The sequence below is a fragment of the Neofelis nebulosa genome, chromosome 4, assembly GCF_028018385.1.
Source record: "Neofelis nebulosa isolate mNeoNeb1 chromosome 4, mNeoNeb1.pri, whole genome shotgun sequence".
Taxonomy (NCBI): Eukaryota; Metazoa; Chordata; class Mammalia; order Carnivora; family Felidae; genus Neofelis; species Neofelis nebulosa.
The window spans coordinates 165,157,825-165,172,587 of record NC_080785.1 but is presented as its reverse complement, the minus strand read 5'-3'; the positions used below and the strand labels follow the sequence as shown (position 1 = coordinate 165,172,587).

At 52.5% G+C, this 14,763-nt stretch overlaps 1 protein-coding gene across 1 annotated transcript in view; it reads right to left on the bottom strand.

The window, feature by feature from the left end:
* Positions 1-9,072: 9,072 nt before the first annotated feature.
* Positions 9,073-14,763, bottom strand: part of C3 (complement C3) — a 41,592-nt gene continuing 35,901 nt past the window's right edge. Inside the window, exons 34-41 of the mRNA XM_058728253.1 lie at positions 13,821-13,908; positions 13,650-13,739; positions 10,750-10,855; positions 10,463-10,552; positions 10,204-10,287; positions 9,579-9,662; positions 9,352-9,487; positions 9,073-9,255 (exon numbers count right to left, since the gene is read on the bottom strand). Coding sequence (XP_058584236.1) covers positions 9,114-9,255; positions 9,352-9,487; positions 9,579-9,662; positions 10,204-10,287; positions 10,463-10,552; positions 10,750-10,855; positions 13,650-13,739; positions 13,821-13,908 — 820 coding nt within the window. The 3' untranslated portion in view covers positions 9,073-9,113. The remainder of the gene's footprint in view (positions 9,256-9,351; positions 9,488-9,578; positions 9,663-10,203; positions 10,288-10,462; positions 10,553-10,749; positions 10,856-13,649; positions 13,740-13,820; positions 13,909-14,763) is intronic.

Sequence of the window (14,763 nt, the reverse complement as noted above, 5' to 3'; positions counted from 1 at the left end):
GTGCCATTTATGCAGCTGTTCAGGGCACAGAAGATGAGAATGTCCTCAGAGGGGACAACAGAAGTCAAACCCCATAAGCCATGCCCCTTGTGTGGAGACAGTCACTGGAAAGTCTGAATGCTCTTGGGGACCTCAAAGACTAGTGTCCCTGAAAGGAATGGATGGGACCTGTGGCTCTTCATGTTGTCTCCCCTGAACCAACTGAAAATTGGAAACCCAGAGCCTCAGGTAACTGGAAACAGAAGGAAAATGAGTTGAGTTCCTTCTTGACACTGGAGCCACCTTTTCTGCCCTCTTCCCACTCCCGGCCAACCATCCAAATGCAGCGTGACAATTACAGGCGTCTCCAGAAAACTTAGGATGAAATTTTTCTCTGAGCCAGTGGGGTGCATATGGGGAGATTTTTTTTTTTCACGTTCTTTTCTGATGATGACAGAGAGCCCCACTCCCTTGCGAGAAGGAGACATTATGACTGAATTAGGTATTACAGTGTTACGAGCTCCAGGACAGATTAACAATGACCTAAATTTATAGTAATCTGGATATCCAAGATCAGTTTTTCCTTGAGGTAAAATTAAAAACACCTCATGGAGTTGTTCCTAAGGAAACTGGATGGCCAAAGGAAGATTTGAGGATTGAGAACCACAAACTAGTTCAAATGCTTAATTCTTCTAACTGACAATAACACAAGATCGAAATAAATTTGGAAGAAGGAGGAAAAACTATAAATTTTTAAAAAATGGGTAGACATGTCAGGGATTTTGGATGGCTACAATGCCTCTTTACTTCCCATGGTGTGACCTCCTTCCTAGGAAGCATTGCATTTGGAATGTGAATGCCTGTTGGTCTAATACTCTTTCTATAGGTCATTTGTAGAAGCTGCCGCATATGCCAGAAAAATAAGACATCCAAGAAAATTTTGCTAGCCCAGATGTTCCAAATACCCTCCCATTGTTTCAGACCTCTGGATCAACCTCTGAACTGCCCTGACTGCCATACCCTGTCATCGCCCCCTTTCAGCAGGAAGCAGTTAAGGTCAGTCATTATCCCAATTCCTAATGGCAGGAGTCATGTGTTCAAAGAGGGGAGTGTGATAGGAAAAGACAGGATTCAGTAGGCAGAGAGGGAAAGGTTAGGACCTGAGCTCCCTGGGTGGAAAAAAAAATCCCACACGTAGTTTGGAACAATGCTGGGAGTGTCTGACCACAGCAAACCTACCCTAGGGTGGAAGGTTCCTCTTAAGAAACAAATGTCTGTGTCTTAGGCCAAAAATAACCTATTATTATTGAAAGATAAATCTGACTGTGAAGATGAGGGCCAACATTTGCTGAATATGTTTGCGAGACCTCAAAAATTAAGGACATATAAATGAAAATGGAATCAGCTTAGAAGAGGAGGGATTGTGAGAAGTAAGGGAGTTGATTCATGTTCAGAAATACTAATTAAAGCTGTGCTATCTAACAACAAGTTTGCAACCTATTAGAAATATGTACGCACCTCTCCCCCTCCCCAGTGGAGTCCCAAACCATTAAACACTTCACTCCCTGGATCTTCCCCTCCGTTTTGCAGGCTTATTTTCACAGTCTTTGCAAAGAGCATGTGCCAAAGAACAAAGGAGAGGACTGGAAGTTTCTGCGTCACCGCAGGAAATGTACGTTTGTTCCAACAGACTACTTTTTGCCTTACGTGGACATAGGTGACTTCTGGGTAAGGCTGTAACCTCTGCGGTATTCAGCCAATGAGGAATCAAGGGAGGGACCAGCACGCTGGGAGATAAATTGTCTGCTGCACACCTGCTCTTGCAAGAACGTTGGTTAAAACCTTGCCTCACTGTGCTCTGGGTCTCTGTGTGCCTCCTTTGATTGGCTCAGTGGGCTTAGTTCTCACACTGACTGCAGTGATTTCCCTGCTGCGCCCCCACCCTCACCCTTCAGAGTCAGTGTCAGGCCTGGGAACAGCAGGGACTGCCCCTCCCCTCCTGGCCCCCCACTTCCAGGATGGGGTCCTTGCTACACTGCTTTCTGAGATTTTCCCTCCAGGACCCATGGCCAGGGCACCTCCCCCACCATGCAGCCCAGACCTCCCCTTCTCCCCCTACTCATTACTCATTAACTGGAAGGAAAACTTGGCCCTGTTGGGTCTGATCTGCCCCATGGCTCCTTCCCCCGCTCCCCTGCACCCCTGACTCAAGCTCAGGAGAAGCCTGAGCATCAGGGACTCCCACCCTGGAGGATGCAGGGGCAGACTGGACATTCACAGCCATGAATGTCCCTCTGAGCATTGGGTGACAAGCCAGTGGCATGGGGCAGGCAGAGGCTCAGCCTGGTGCCCCGCACGTGGTGAGACCTCACTGCACATGGACTGTATGTTTATTGTTTCCAACACCTACTCCTCCTCCTCCTTACCTTGTTTTGGTGACTGTCCCACCAGGCCTCCAAGCCAAGGTCCCCCATTTTCTACCCCTCCTGTGCACTCACCATCCCTGTTGTCTGTTGTCTGAACCCCTGTGGTCTGTGGTCTCCCTGCTGCAGAATCACTTCTTCCAGCCCATGTACACACACAATATTGTATTTCATTCCCTGTGAGGTAGGTACTTGTATTATCACACCCATTTTACAGATGAGGAAACTGAGGTTCAGAGAAGTGAATTGACTTGCACTGGGCTACACTTAATGTGTCTCCTGTCCTGCACACACGTGCACAGAGACATGCACAGTGACACAGGAGACCCACCTGCCACAAGCCCTGAGCTCCTACTCACCAGCAGGGGTGTGACCATCTCCCCCAGCAGCCAGCAGCAGCAGCAGGAGATCCAGGCCCAGCTGGCATGCACTGCAGGGCTGTCTTCACCTGTGGCTATGCCCCAGCCTCGTGAATGGGATGTCTGTCCATCCTCCATGAACACAGAGGACCGCAAACCATCTCCTCCAGGCCTGAGCAGACAAGGTCCCGAGACACTTCAGGGCTGGGTTGCACGCTTGGGTCCCTGAGGGCAGGGAGGAAATCACAATTGCCCAATAGTCCTGGGCTACACATGCTGCAGACAGGCACCCATGGGTCCCGGGGTTCGCCCCTCTCCTTTCCCCACTGGCCCTCCTCTTCTTCCTGTCCTCTCACCCCCAGGCTGGCTCTATCTCAATCTCAGTCATACAGACTCTCACACCTTCCAGGGGCATCTAAAGATGTGACTCAGGTAGGTATGGAGGGGGGAGGCCACAGCTTTTCCCTGTGGCTGCTTCATTCACTCGTGACCAAATATTTATAGAGCATCTCCTGTGTGCCAAGCATTGTTCAAAGTTTGAGGGCACAACATGAAAAAGAGAGACAAAAGTCCCTGGTCTTAAGGAGCTCCCATTGTTGGGGTGAGAGACAATGAGCCTAGTAAAGAAGAAAATACTATAGAGTGTTTGAGATGGTGGTTAGGGAAGTGCAAACTACGAGAGTGCTTTTTGTGTGAGTGTGTCCAGGTGTGTATATTGGGTCCAGTGCGTGTGTGCATGTGTATGCTGTGTGTATGTGTGCATGGAGATGAGGCAGGTGCAGGCATGCATGTTGGTGCATCTATGCACACATGTGGGTGTGTAGGTGTGTGCATGTAGATGAATGGGTATGAGTGTGCATGCATGTGGGTGTCTGCAGGTGTGTGCATGTAGGTGCATGTGCGTGTGAGGTGTGCATGAGTGTGCATGTGCACGTGTGTGTGCATGTAGGTGCGTGTGCATGTGGATGTGCATGAGTGTGCATGCAAGCAGGGGTGTGCATGTAGGTGCGTGTGCATGTGTGGTGTGCATGAGTGTGCACGTGCATAAGTGTGTGCATGTGTGGTGTGCATGCACGTGTGTGTGCATGTAGATGCATGTGCGTGTGTGGTGTGCATGGGTGTACGTGCATGCAAGTGTGTGCAGGAGCAGACACACATACGCCTGCATGTGTGGATGTGTGTACACGTGCATGAGTGTGCCTGTGAGTGTGTGTGTGCATGCTGTGTGCATGTGTGCATGGAGATGAGGCAGGTGCAGGCATGCATGTTGGTGCATCTATGCACACATGCGGGTGTGTGCAGGTGTGTGTGTATGTGTGGGGTGTATGAGTGTGCATGCACGTGTGTGTGCATGTAGGTGTGTGTGCATGAGTGTGCATGCATGTGGGTGTCTGCAGGTGTGTGCATGTAGGTGCGTGTGCGTGTGAGGTGTGCATGAGTGTGCACGTGCACGGCTGTGTGCAGGAGCAGACACACATACGCCTGCATGTGTGGATGTGTGTACACGTGCATGAGTGTGCCTGTGAGTGTGTGTGTGCATGCTGTGTGCATGTGTGCATGGAGATGAGTGCAGGTGCAGGCATGCATGTTGGTGCATCTATGCACACATGTGGGTGTGTAGGTGTGTGCATGTAGATGAATGGGTATGAGTGTGCATGCATGTGGGTGTCTGCAGGTGTGTGCATGTAGGTGCGTGTGCGTGTGAGGTGTGCATGAGTGTGCACGTGCCCGGGTGTGTGCAGGAGCAGACACACATACGCCTGCATGTGTGGATGTGTGTACACGTGCATTAGTGTGCCCGTGAGTGTGTGTGTGCATGCGTGCATGCATGGATGCAAGTTTAAATTGGAACTCACAGACAGGTGGTGTAACCACCAGCCGCTAGGTTAACTAGGCTAAATCCAAGGCCTGGAAGTCGTCCCGGGGGCACCTCCAATGGGCCTGAGTAGCCCTCTTTCTCTTCTCCCCCACATCCCACCCTTTTGCAAGCCCTGGCCATTCAGTCTCAACGTCTGATCTGAACCCAGCCGCCTGTTTCCAGACCCACTGCTACTACCTTTGCTAAGTGCTGTGGGCTGAGTGTCTGTGCCCCTCCCCCGTTCATTTGGTGATGTCCTGATCACCTACCTGATGGCCTCTGTAGGTGGGGCCCTGGGGAGGCGGTGAGGTCAGAAGGGTGGAGTCTTCCTGAATGGGATGAGTGCCCCTGACAGGAGGCTCTCTCCCTCCCTCTCTGTCTCTGCCATTTGAAGACGTTTGAGGACCCAGTGAGAGGGCCACTGTCTACAAGCCAGGAACAGAGCCCTCACCAGAGCCCGACCAAGCTGGCACCTGTGTCTCAGACTTCCAGCCTCCGGAACCCTGAGAAATGCATGTCTGCCGTTTGAGGCGCCCGGTGTAGGGCATCTTGTTACAGCCGCCAGACTGCACTAACACACTAGGGCATCCGTCATTTCTGGCCTGACTCTTGCAGTGGTTTCCAGCTGGACGTTCTCTTTGCCTCTTACCACTCATAATTCATTCTCTGCCCTCTACAAGTGTGAACTTGTGTATTTGTTTCCTTTAATTTATATGGTTTAATTTAATTTACTATTTTCTTTTATTTTAGAGGTGAAATTCACATAACATAAAAGCAACCATTTTAAAGTGAGCAGTTCAGCGGTATTTAGGGCTTTTCCACAGTTGGACAACTCTGTCTGGTCCCCAGACTTTTTCAGCGCCTCGAAAGGTAAGCCCATACCCATAAAGCAGTCCCCATCCCCCAGGCCTCCCAGCCCTTGGCAACCACTAGTCAGCTTTCCTGCTCTATGGAGTTACCTGTCCTGAATAGTTCAGGTATTTCATAAAAGTGGAAATACACAAACTGTGGTCTCTTGTGTCTGGCTTCCTTCACTGAGTATAATGTTTTCAAGTCTCAGCCAGGTCCTTCCTTGTTAGGGCTGAGAAATGTTCTAGTGTATGGACACATCCCAGTTTGCTTGCCCATTCACACGCTGAGGGATGCTTCAGTCGTTTCCACCTTTGGGCTCCTGGGCAAAGTGCTGCTATGAGCATGCTCGCATGTATATTTGTCTGGGTACCAGCTTCCAAGTCTTTGGGCATATAGCTAGGATTGGAATTGCTACCATCAGTTTTCCAAACACATAAGTCAGCCTTCATATCTTCCCTGCTTAAAATATTGCGGTGGCTTCCCACGGAGGCCTCAGGGGCTAGCACATTATGCCTCGTGGCCCAAATCCAGCCATCCCCCTCTGTGTGTACGGGAGTGGCTCACTTTAGTGAGCTGCAGATACCCACCAGGGTCTTCCCTCTCTGCCTGTTCCCCACTCTGCTCCCAGTGCCCATCTCCCTGACTCACAGCCAACATCTCATCACATCCACGCCCTGTGCTGGTCATACTGGCCCCCACCTACATGTTGGAGAATCCTGTGTTGGTAACTACAGGGCACTGAGTGAATGAATCTCATCCTGGGGGTTGGTGGCTCAGCGAGTTGCCTTGCCTTTGACAAGCTCATCCAGAAGAGAAAGTAGACCTTGGGATGGAAAGGTTGGCTGGGATCTGGGTATCACCGGATCAGAGAGAAACGGACCTAGGGGTCACCTCCTACTGCTTCCACCTTTCTGGATCTCCAAACTGCTCTCCCTTGGGTGAACCCCTTATCATGGAGAGAACAGCTTTGGCTGCTGGGCATAGAGGATGCCCCCCACCCAGGATGGCCCATCCCATGTGAAGAAGGCATGGCAGGACACAAGTTTCCTCTCTTGTTTTACAAGTACCTTCATGATCTCCTCGATTTTATCTTAGCCCTCAAACCTTAAGATATTTACTATCTGGCCCTTTATAGAAAAAGCGTGGAAAGAAAAAAAAAAAAAAAAAAAAAAGAAAAAGCGTGGTCTTCCCCTGATCTTAGAGTAGACACAAAGTGATCTTCACTCTCTTGAAGTCCATACCCTGTGCTCACTTGGCCTCAGGCATCTTGAGGACTTTGTACATACTGTTTCCTTCATCTGGAATGTTCTTTTCCAGATCCTCCATGGCTGGCTCCTCTTTGTCATCTCTGTCTTGGCTCAAGAATTCTCTCATCACAGGAGATATCCCTGTCTTCCCTGACCATCTGCATTAGTCAGGGCTCTCCAGAGAAAGAACCACTAATATCTCTATCTGTCCATCCATCCATCCACCCATCCACCCATCCATCCATCCATTCATCCATTTATCCATCCATCCATCCATCCATCCATCCATCCGTCTGACCATCCATCCATAAATCCACCCATCCATCCATCCATTCATCTGTCCATCCGTCCATTTATCCATCCATCCATCCAACCACCAATTTTGCAATCCACCCACCCATCCATCCATCCATTCATCCATCCATCCATTTGTCTGAGCATCCATGCATCCATCCATCTACCTGCCCAACCATAAATCCATCCATCTGTTCATCCTTCCATCCATCCATCCATCCATCTATTCATCCATTTATATATTCATTCATCCCTTCACCAACCAACCATACATCCATTCGTCTATTGCCTACTATCTATCATCTATCTATCTCTATCTCTATCATTTAACTATTTATATGTATTATCTATGTATGTATGTATGTATGTATGCATGTATCTATCTATGTATCAATGATCTGTGTGCACACGCGCATACACACGCACACGCGCATACACACACACACATTTATTTTGAGGAATTGGCTCATGTGACTATCAGGTTCAGCAAGTCCAATATTGATGGGACACATCAACTCCACGCTATCTTTAGAATGTGAGTTTCAAAGATCATGTCTGTGTTGTCACAGTCTGGAACCACAGGTGCTCAAACAAAAAAATATCAATGTATTAAAAACAAAAGGAAGGAAATTAATCCCAGGGCAGAAGAAAGGGAGGAATTGGCATGAAAAACATGACAAGAAGGACATAAAGGCGGGGAGGCGGGCGTCTGGTCAGAGGTCACCTAGTGAGGCTGGGACACCTAGTGAGTGGTGAGAATTTTTGAGTCTCCCATTGACAGAGGTGCCTGACATGCTGGAAGGAGCAGGGGTGCTGTGAATGTATTTCCCCTATATTCAGGGAATGGGGAGGTGGGGATCACAGGACCTGGGGTCTTAGGGGAAATGGGCTGAGAAGGGGTGACTGCCAGGCTCAGGGATTTTCCCATGATGACCTCATCTAGAGTCAGGAACTGGATCCCACCCTCTATAGACCAAGACTTACTAGTGGTGTTATTAATCAGAAGAGGCATCCAGGGGCCCAGTTCCGATCAGCAGACAGTGAAACCATTTGCCTGTGGCTGCTGCCCCCCATGCAGCTCAGGTGATGCTGCGACCACAATACCCCCTGAACGCCCCCCCCCCCCCTTCAGCCCTTGAATGCTGACTCATGCCTTCCCCTCCCTGGCTCACTGATCGACAGTGGAAACTCGCCTGTTCTGCCTTGTATCATCACCTCCTGGGCAAAGTCATGTGGAATGCACACAAAGTAGTGAATGGAGTTGTAAGCGAGCTGCAGATGAGGGGCAAGTGGGGAGAAGGTGAGAACAGGTGGGGAGAAAGGTGAGGAGGCAGAGGATCCAGGTGGGAGGAAGGTAAGGAGGCGGAGGATCCAGGTGTGGAGGCAGGTGAGGAGACAGGATCCAGGTGGGGATGAAGGTGAGGAGGTGGAGGACAAGGTGGGAAGAAGGTGAGGAGGGGGAAGATCCAGGTGGGAGGAAGGTGAGGAGGCAGAGGGTCCAGGTGGGAGGAAGGTGAGGAGGCGGAGAATCCAGGTGGGGGGAAAGTGAAGAGACAGGATCCAGGTGGGGATGATGGTGAGGAGACAGAGGATCCAGGTGGGAGGAAGGTGAGGAAGGGAAGGATCCAGGTGGGGATGAAGATGAGGAGGGGGAGGATCCAGGTGGGAGGAAGGTGAGTAGGCAGAGGACTGTGGAGCCCTCGTGCATAATGATGCTCGTGAGGGCTGGGGTACGGCAGGTGACGATACTGGTACCCACACAGTGGATGAGAGAAGGATGTAGGTGAAGATACTGGTGAGGACCCAGGGGAGGAGGCAGAGGACACACAGGTCACGATGCAGGTGGAAAGAAAGCAAGTAGGTGAGCACTTGGCGCAAATGCAGGCTCACTTCAGACTACGTGCGGGTGCAGTGCAGGTGCATGTGGGCACGGGCTCCCCGGGGGAGGAAGCAAACGTGCAGGTGATCCACAGGGAGGAAGGAGCTGCAGGGGAGGAAGCAGGGGATCACAGCTGCCTCTTCCTCCCTCTCCAAGACCTTCCGACTTTGGGAGACCCATGAACTCTCAGGGAAGCTTTATTGTGGGGACTGTGGGCAGGGGTCAGTTGGGACAGCCAAAGACAACCATGTTCTCAGTGAAGTTGGCCAGGTCTTGACACAGCTTCTCATTCTCCTCATCCTGGCATTCATCAGACTCTGGCCACTGTTCCAGCCAGGTGTCCTTCCCAATGATGTAGCTGATGCTGCGGGGAGGACGGCAGGTCAGGATCAGGGCAGGGAAAGCATGGGAAGGGGCGGCCCACTGCGGGGGGTGGGGCATGCACAGGGCTGACACTCACTTGGGTTTCTCTCCCCACAGGTCGGCGGACATGCCCCACATGAGGTAGTGTTTTCCCTCCTGCAGCTTCAGGGATTCTCTGCACTTGATGTGGCTGATGAGCCTGCGCTCCTGTCCAACCTGCACCTCATCAGAGCCTGGAAGGGACGGACAGGGACGCTGAGTGGGGGAGGGCAGGGAACCAGCAAGAAGGAAGTGGAAACACAGAACACAGACTGCAGGGCTGACCTGATTTGATGATCTGCTCGATGACCATTACGTAATCATCAAAGTCTTCTGACAGCTCCTTCTTGAGAAGCCTGGTCTTGTACACTGATGGGGGAGGAGGGGAAGGACGGTGGGGTCACGGGCAACGGGGGCTGCGGGGACCCTCAGCTGCAGGAGCACCTGGGCATATGGCGTCCCCAAGCAGACCCATGCAGGGTCACAGCCACACGTGCAACAGTCCCTGCCCCCCACTAACACACCTGCCACATGTGTTCCCACAACCACCACATCACACAGCCACACACGGCCATGTGCACAATTACAGTCACCACAGTGGAGTCCTACGCATAGCCTCCCATGCACTATCCCCCACAAGCACTGTCTCTCATCTCCATGGCTTGGCACGACTACCATGTCACACACACAAGGGGCAGACAAGCATGTCCGCTCTCACACTGGCTGCACACCCGGCCGACTCATCAGCATGGCTCCCCATGCACTCATGGCCCCTCATAACACATTTACACCCACACACACATCGGCTGCAACCACAGCCCGACGTATGGCCATATGCAGCCAGGGGCACTCACAGCCATGGCCACACAGTGTCGCTCACCCGGGCACCCACATGCACGTGCCCGCTCACCGTAGTCTACTCCTGGTTCACAGGCCTTGTCCAGACGGTCGTCCAGGGTGATCTTTTCATCCATCGGGTGCATGAAGCAGTTCTCTGTGTGGTGGACGAGCGGGGGACACGGTCGCATCACACGCGTTGCCCAGGGCCCCCCGCCCCTGGGTCCGTGTGGGTGTCCATGGGGGTGGGCTTTCGGAGCCCCCTTGGGCCTCCCCCATGGAAGGAGGATCCCGGGCTGTGTGTCCACCCTTCCAGGCTTCTCTGCACCCACCCTCAGCACAGCGGCACACGTCTTTGTGACAGAGCTTGCTCAGCAACCCGCCTTCTTTGTCTGGGTGGTAGAACCGGATGCAATTCTCATCTGTGGGCAGAGTGGCAGGGAGGTGTCAGAGGGCTGGGGCCTCCGGCCCAGAGACCCAGGGGCTTGGAGTCCCAGCTCCAGTCCCTCAGACCTGGAGAGGCCAGGTCCCCAACCCTGGGACCTCAGGCCCCCGCCCCGCTCGGATCCCTGGGACCCTCAGGCCGCCCAGCCCCCCCGACCCTAGGAGGGCTGCTCACCCAGGTTGTAATAGGAGTACACCTTGACCGACCCGGGCTGGATAAGCCCCACGTTGAAGTACTGGTGCACTTTGAAGGTCAGGCAGTCCTCCTGGTCGTGTGAGATCTGGGGGGAAGGAGGAGGCTGGTCAGTGGGGCGACAGGTCGTGTGAGATCTGGGGGGAAGGAGGAGGCTGGTCAGTGGGGCGACAGGTCGTGTGAGATCTGGGGGGAAGGAGGAGGCTGGTCAGCGGGGCGACAGGTCGTGTGAGATCTGGGGGGAAGGAGGAGGCTGGTCAGTGTGGCGACAGGTCGTGTGAGATCTGGGGGGAAGGAGGAGGCTGGTCAGCGGGGCGACAGGTCGTGTGAGATCTGGGGGGAAGGAGGAGGCTGGTCAGCGGGGCGACAGGTCGTGTGAGATCTGGGGGGAAGGAGGAGGCTGGTCAGTGTGGCGACAGGTCGTGTGAGATCTGGGGGGAAGGAGGAGGCTGGTCAGCGGGGCGACAGGTCGTGTGAGATCTGGGGGGAAGGAGGAGGCTGGTCAGCGGGGCGACAGGTCGTGTGAGATCTGGGGGGAAGGAGGAGGCTGGTCAGCGGGGCGACAGGTCGTGTGAGATCTGGGGGGAAGGAGGAGGCTGGTCAGTGTGGCGACAGGTCGTGTGAGATCTGGGGGGAAGGAGGAGGCTGGTCAGTGTGGTGACAGGTCGTGTGAGATCTGGTGGGGGGAGGAGGCTGGTCAGTGTGGCGACAGGTCGTGTGAGATCTGGGGGGAAGGAGGAGGCTGGTCAGTGTGGCGACAGGTCGTGTGAGATCTGGGGGGAAGGAGGAGGCTGGTCAGTGGGGCGACAGGTCGTGTGAGATCTGGGGGGAAGGAGGAGGCTGGTCAGTGGGGCGACAGGTCGTGTGAGATCTGGGGGGAAGGAGGAGGCTGGTCAGCGGGGCGACAGGTCGTGTGAGATCTGGGGGGAAGGAGGAGGCTGGTCAGCGGGGCGACAGGTCGTGTGAGATCTGGGGGGAAGGAGGAGGCTGGTCAGCGGGGCGACAGGTCGTGTGAGATCTGGGGGGAAGGAGGAGGCTGGTCAGTGGGGCGACAGGTCGTGTGAGATCTGGTGGGGGGAGGAGGCTGGTCAGTGGGGCGACAGGTCGTGTGAGATCTGGGGGGAAGGAGGAGGCTGGTCAGTGGGGCGACAGGTCGTGTGAGATCTGGGGGGAAGGAGGAGGCTGGTCAGTGGCGCGACAGGTCGTGTGAGATCTGGGGGGAAGGAGGAGGCTGGTCAGTGGGGCGACATGGAATGGAGCCCAGCATAGGGTCCTGGGGGTTGAGACAGTGGTGGAGAAAGTGAGGGAGCAGGAGTCTCCACCAAAAGACTGATGAGCACTTCAACACAGCCATTTTCAACTTCGCCAAGGCTTGAAGCTACAGTATCCCTGTCAGCTTCCTTTCCTAGTTCAGTGTGGCCATGTGATTGAGTTCTGGCCACCGGACTGCTGTCTCTGCCCATAAAAACATCCATGGTTAATGGTACTGAATGCTATATTTAAAAGTAGTTGTTGGGGTGGCACCAGGAGGGCATAGTCGGTTAAATATCCGACTCTATCTCAGGTCAGGTCATGATCTCATGGGTTTGTGACTCTGAGCCCCACATTGGGCTCTGCTCTGACAGCACAGAACCTTCTTGGGATTCTGTCTTTACTTCTCTCTGCCCCTCCCCTGCTTGTGTTCTCTGTCTCTCTCAAAATAAATAAACATTAGAAAATTTAAAAGAAAAACTTATTGAGAGGCTAGATCTCAAAAGTTCTCATCACACACACACACACACACACACACACACACACGCATTAAAACTATGTGAAGTAATAAATGTGTTAAGTAAACTTATGGTGGTGATCATTTCCCAATATACACATACATCAAATCATTACTATACACCTTAAACTTACACAATGTTGTATGTCAGTGACCTCTCATTCAAGCTGAAAAAATAAAGACAGAGAGAGAGACAGAAACAGAAATAGATATGCATAGGTACGTATATGTGACAGGTGTATTTGGAGGAACAGGCTAACAGTTAGTGAATTTGCATAGAGTGTATATGGAACTGTGTTTTACTGCTCTGCAATTTCCCTGTAAGTTTGGAATCCTATAAAAATTTAAGTGCACAAAAAGTCCAGTACAAGAAAACGTCAACCACTAGCTCATGCACATCCTCTTTTCTTCCAGGGAAGGGGTCCAGCAGAGGACTCTAAGATCCTAGGGATTGCAGAGCCCCAAGAAGGAATGTGAGCGGATCCCTGACTTACTGTGTGGAGCAGAAAACCCTTCCCTTAGCCTCCCAACTGGACTTTACCTGAGTGGGAGGCGCAAGACTCTTGTGTTGGGACCCACATATTCTTGAGAGGTTTATTACAGAAGCTAGTGTTACTTATGCTGACTAATATGGGGTGAGGGGACTTTGGGAATTTTGGAAGTTAGCAGGGGGCATGTGAAGATAGGGAAATGGAAAGATGTAAGTAGGGGAGAGGAGGAAGCTCAAGTCAATGTTAGAGAGGAAGGCAGTGACAGAAAGTCAGACGGAGAGCAAACACGGAGAGAGAAAACCCAGGGGGAGCGGAGCAAGGGGAATGCTTTTTAGCACTGAGCACTTTATTTTTTAAACCCAAGTGGCTCCCTTCAAAAGTTGTTTAGGACTATGATGAGAAGAAGTTGGAGGAAGCAAGTATAAAATGAGGTTGGAATGAGACTGGTCAGAAGTTAAGCTGCTTAGAAAAGATGAGATGACCTGGGTTGTTCACCTTACTTTATATGCCCCTTCCCTCCACCACCTAGCAGGAGCAGTCTGTGCTTGGGCCCCTGCTTGGGCCTCATGTGACCCAGATGCAGGCCGGTCTGTTGGAGGTCAGATCCCCATCGGAAGCCTTACCTTGTCCAGGTAGATGATGAGGGTGTTCTTATTGGAGAAGGCCTTGTTAAGCTCATACTTAGAGATGTATCTGTCAACGCCGTTGCTCAGCTGCGGAAGGGTAAGACTTGTGAAAACTGCCCTCAAGCCTTTGTCCACTGATGCCAGCCCCCAAGCCCAAGCCCTTCATACCAGGTCAAGGTCACCAGTGTCAGGAGAAAAGCCAGTCATCATGGATATATCCAGGATCGACATGGTAGCATCCTGCTCTCCCAGGTACCTGAATAGGGCAGGGAGAGGGCACTTGGGTCCCAGGGTAGGGTCAGCCCTGGGGCACAGTGTCTGCACAAGGGGGTCTGGTCAGAGACTGGGGTTACTGGTTCCCACACAGCAGCACAGAAGGATATTAGATTGTGGGAAACATTCCCCAAGTGGAATGAAGGAAAGGCAGTGTCATGGTCAAGGGGACTAAAAGCTCAGGCTCTGGAGCCCCTTTGCACGGGTTCAAATCCCAGCTCCATATGACATTTGATGAGTCGCTTGACCTCTCCATGCCTCAGTTCGTCCAGAAAATGCAGACGAGAAAATGTTACCATGGTCTAGCTCAATAACGCCAGGCCCCCAGCACCAGGGTACAGTAGTCGCAGTTGCATAAAGTACGAGCACAAATCTTGTCTCTGGATCTTGGGTCCACCAATCATTGTGCAAATCACAGACACGCATCATGGTCAGTGACCAATCACGTCATTCCTTTCAAAGTCTGTCCGTGATGGGTCACTGAGCAGTTCATGCACAGATAGCAAGGCCTGTGGTTGTGGTACTTCCTTATCTCCCAGGGATAAGCCGCATGACGTTTCACAAAACTGGTCAACTGGCAGAGGGAACTGCCAGCCAAGATGAAAGGCAGCAGAGAAACGAAGACACTGGAGGTAAAATTTGAAAGCACAGAAATGGGGGCGCCTGGGTGGCGCAGTCGGTTAAGCGTCCGACTTCAGCCAGGTCACGATCTCGCGGTCCGTGAGTTTGAGCCCCGCGTCAGGCTCTGGGCTGATGGCTCGGAGCCTGGAGCCTGTTTCCGATTCTGTGTCTCCCTCTCTCTCTGCCCCTCCCCCGTTCATGCTCTGTCTCTCTCTGT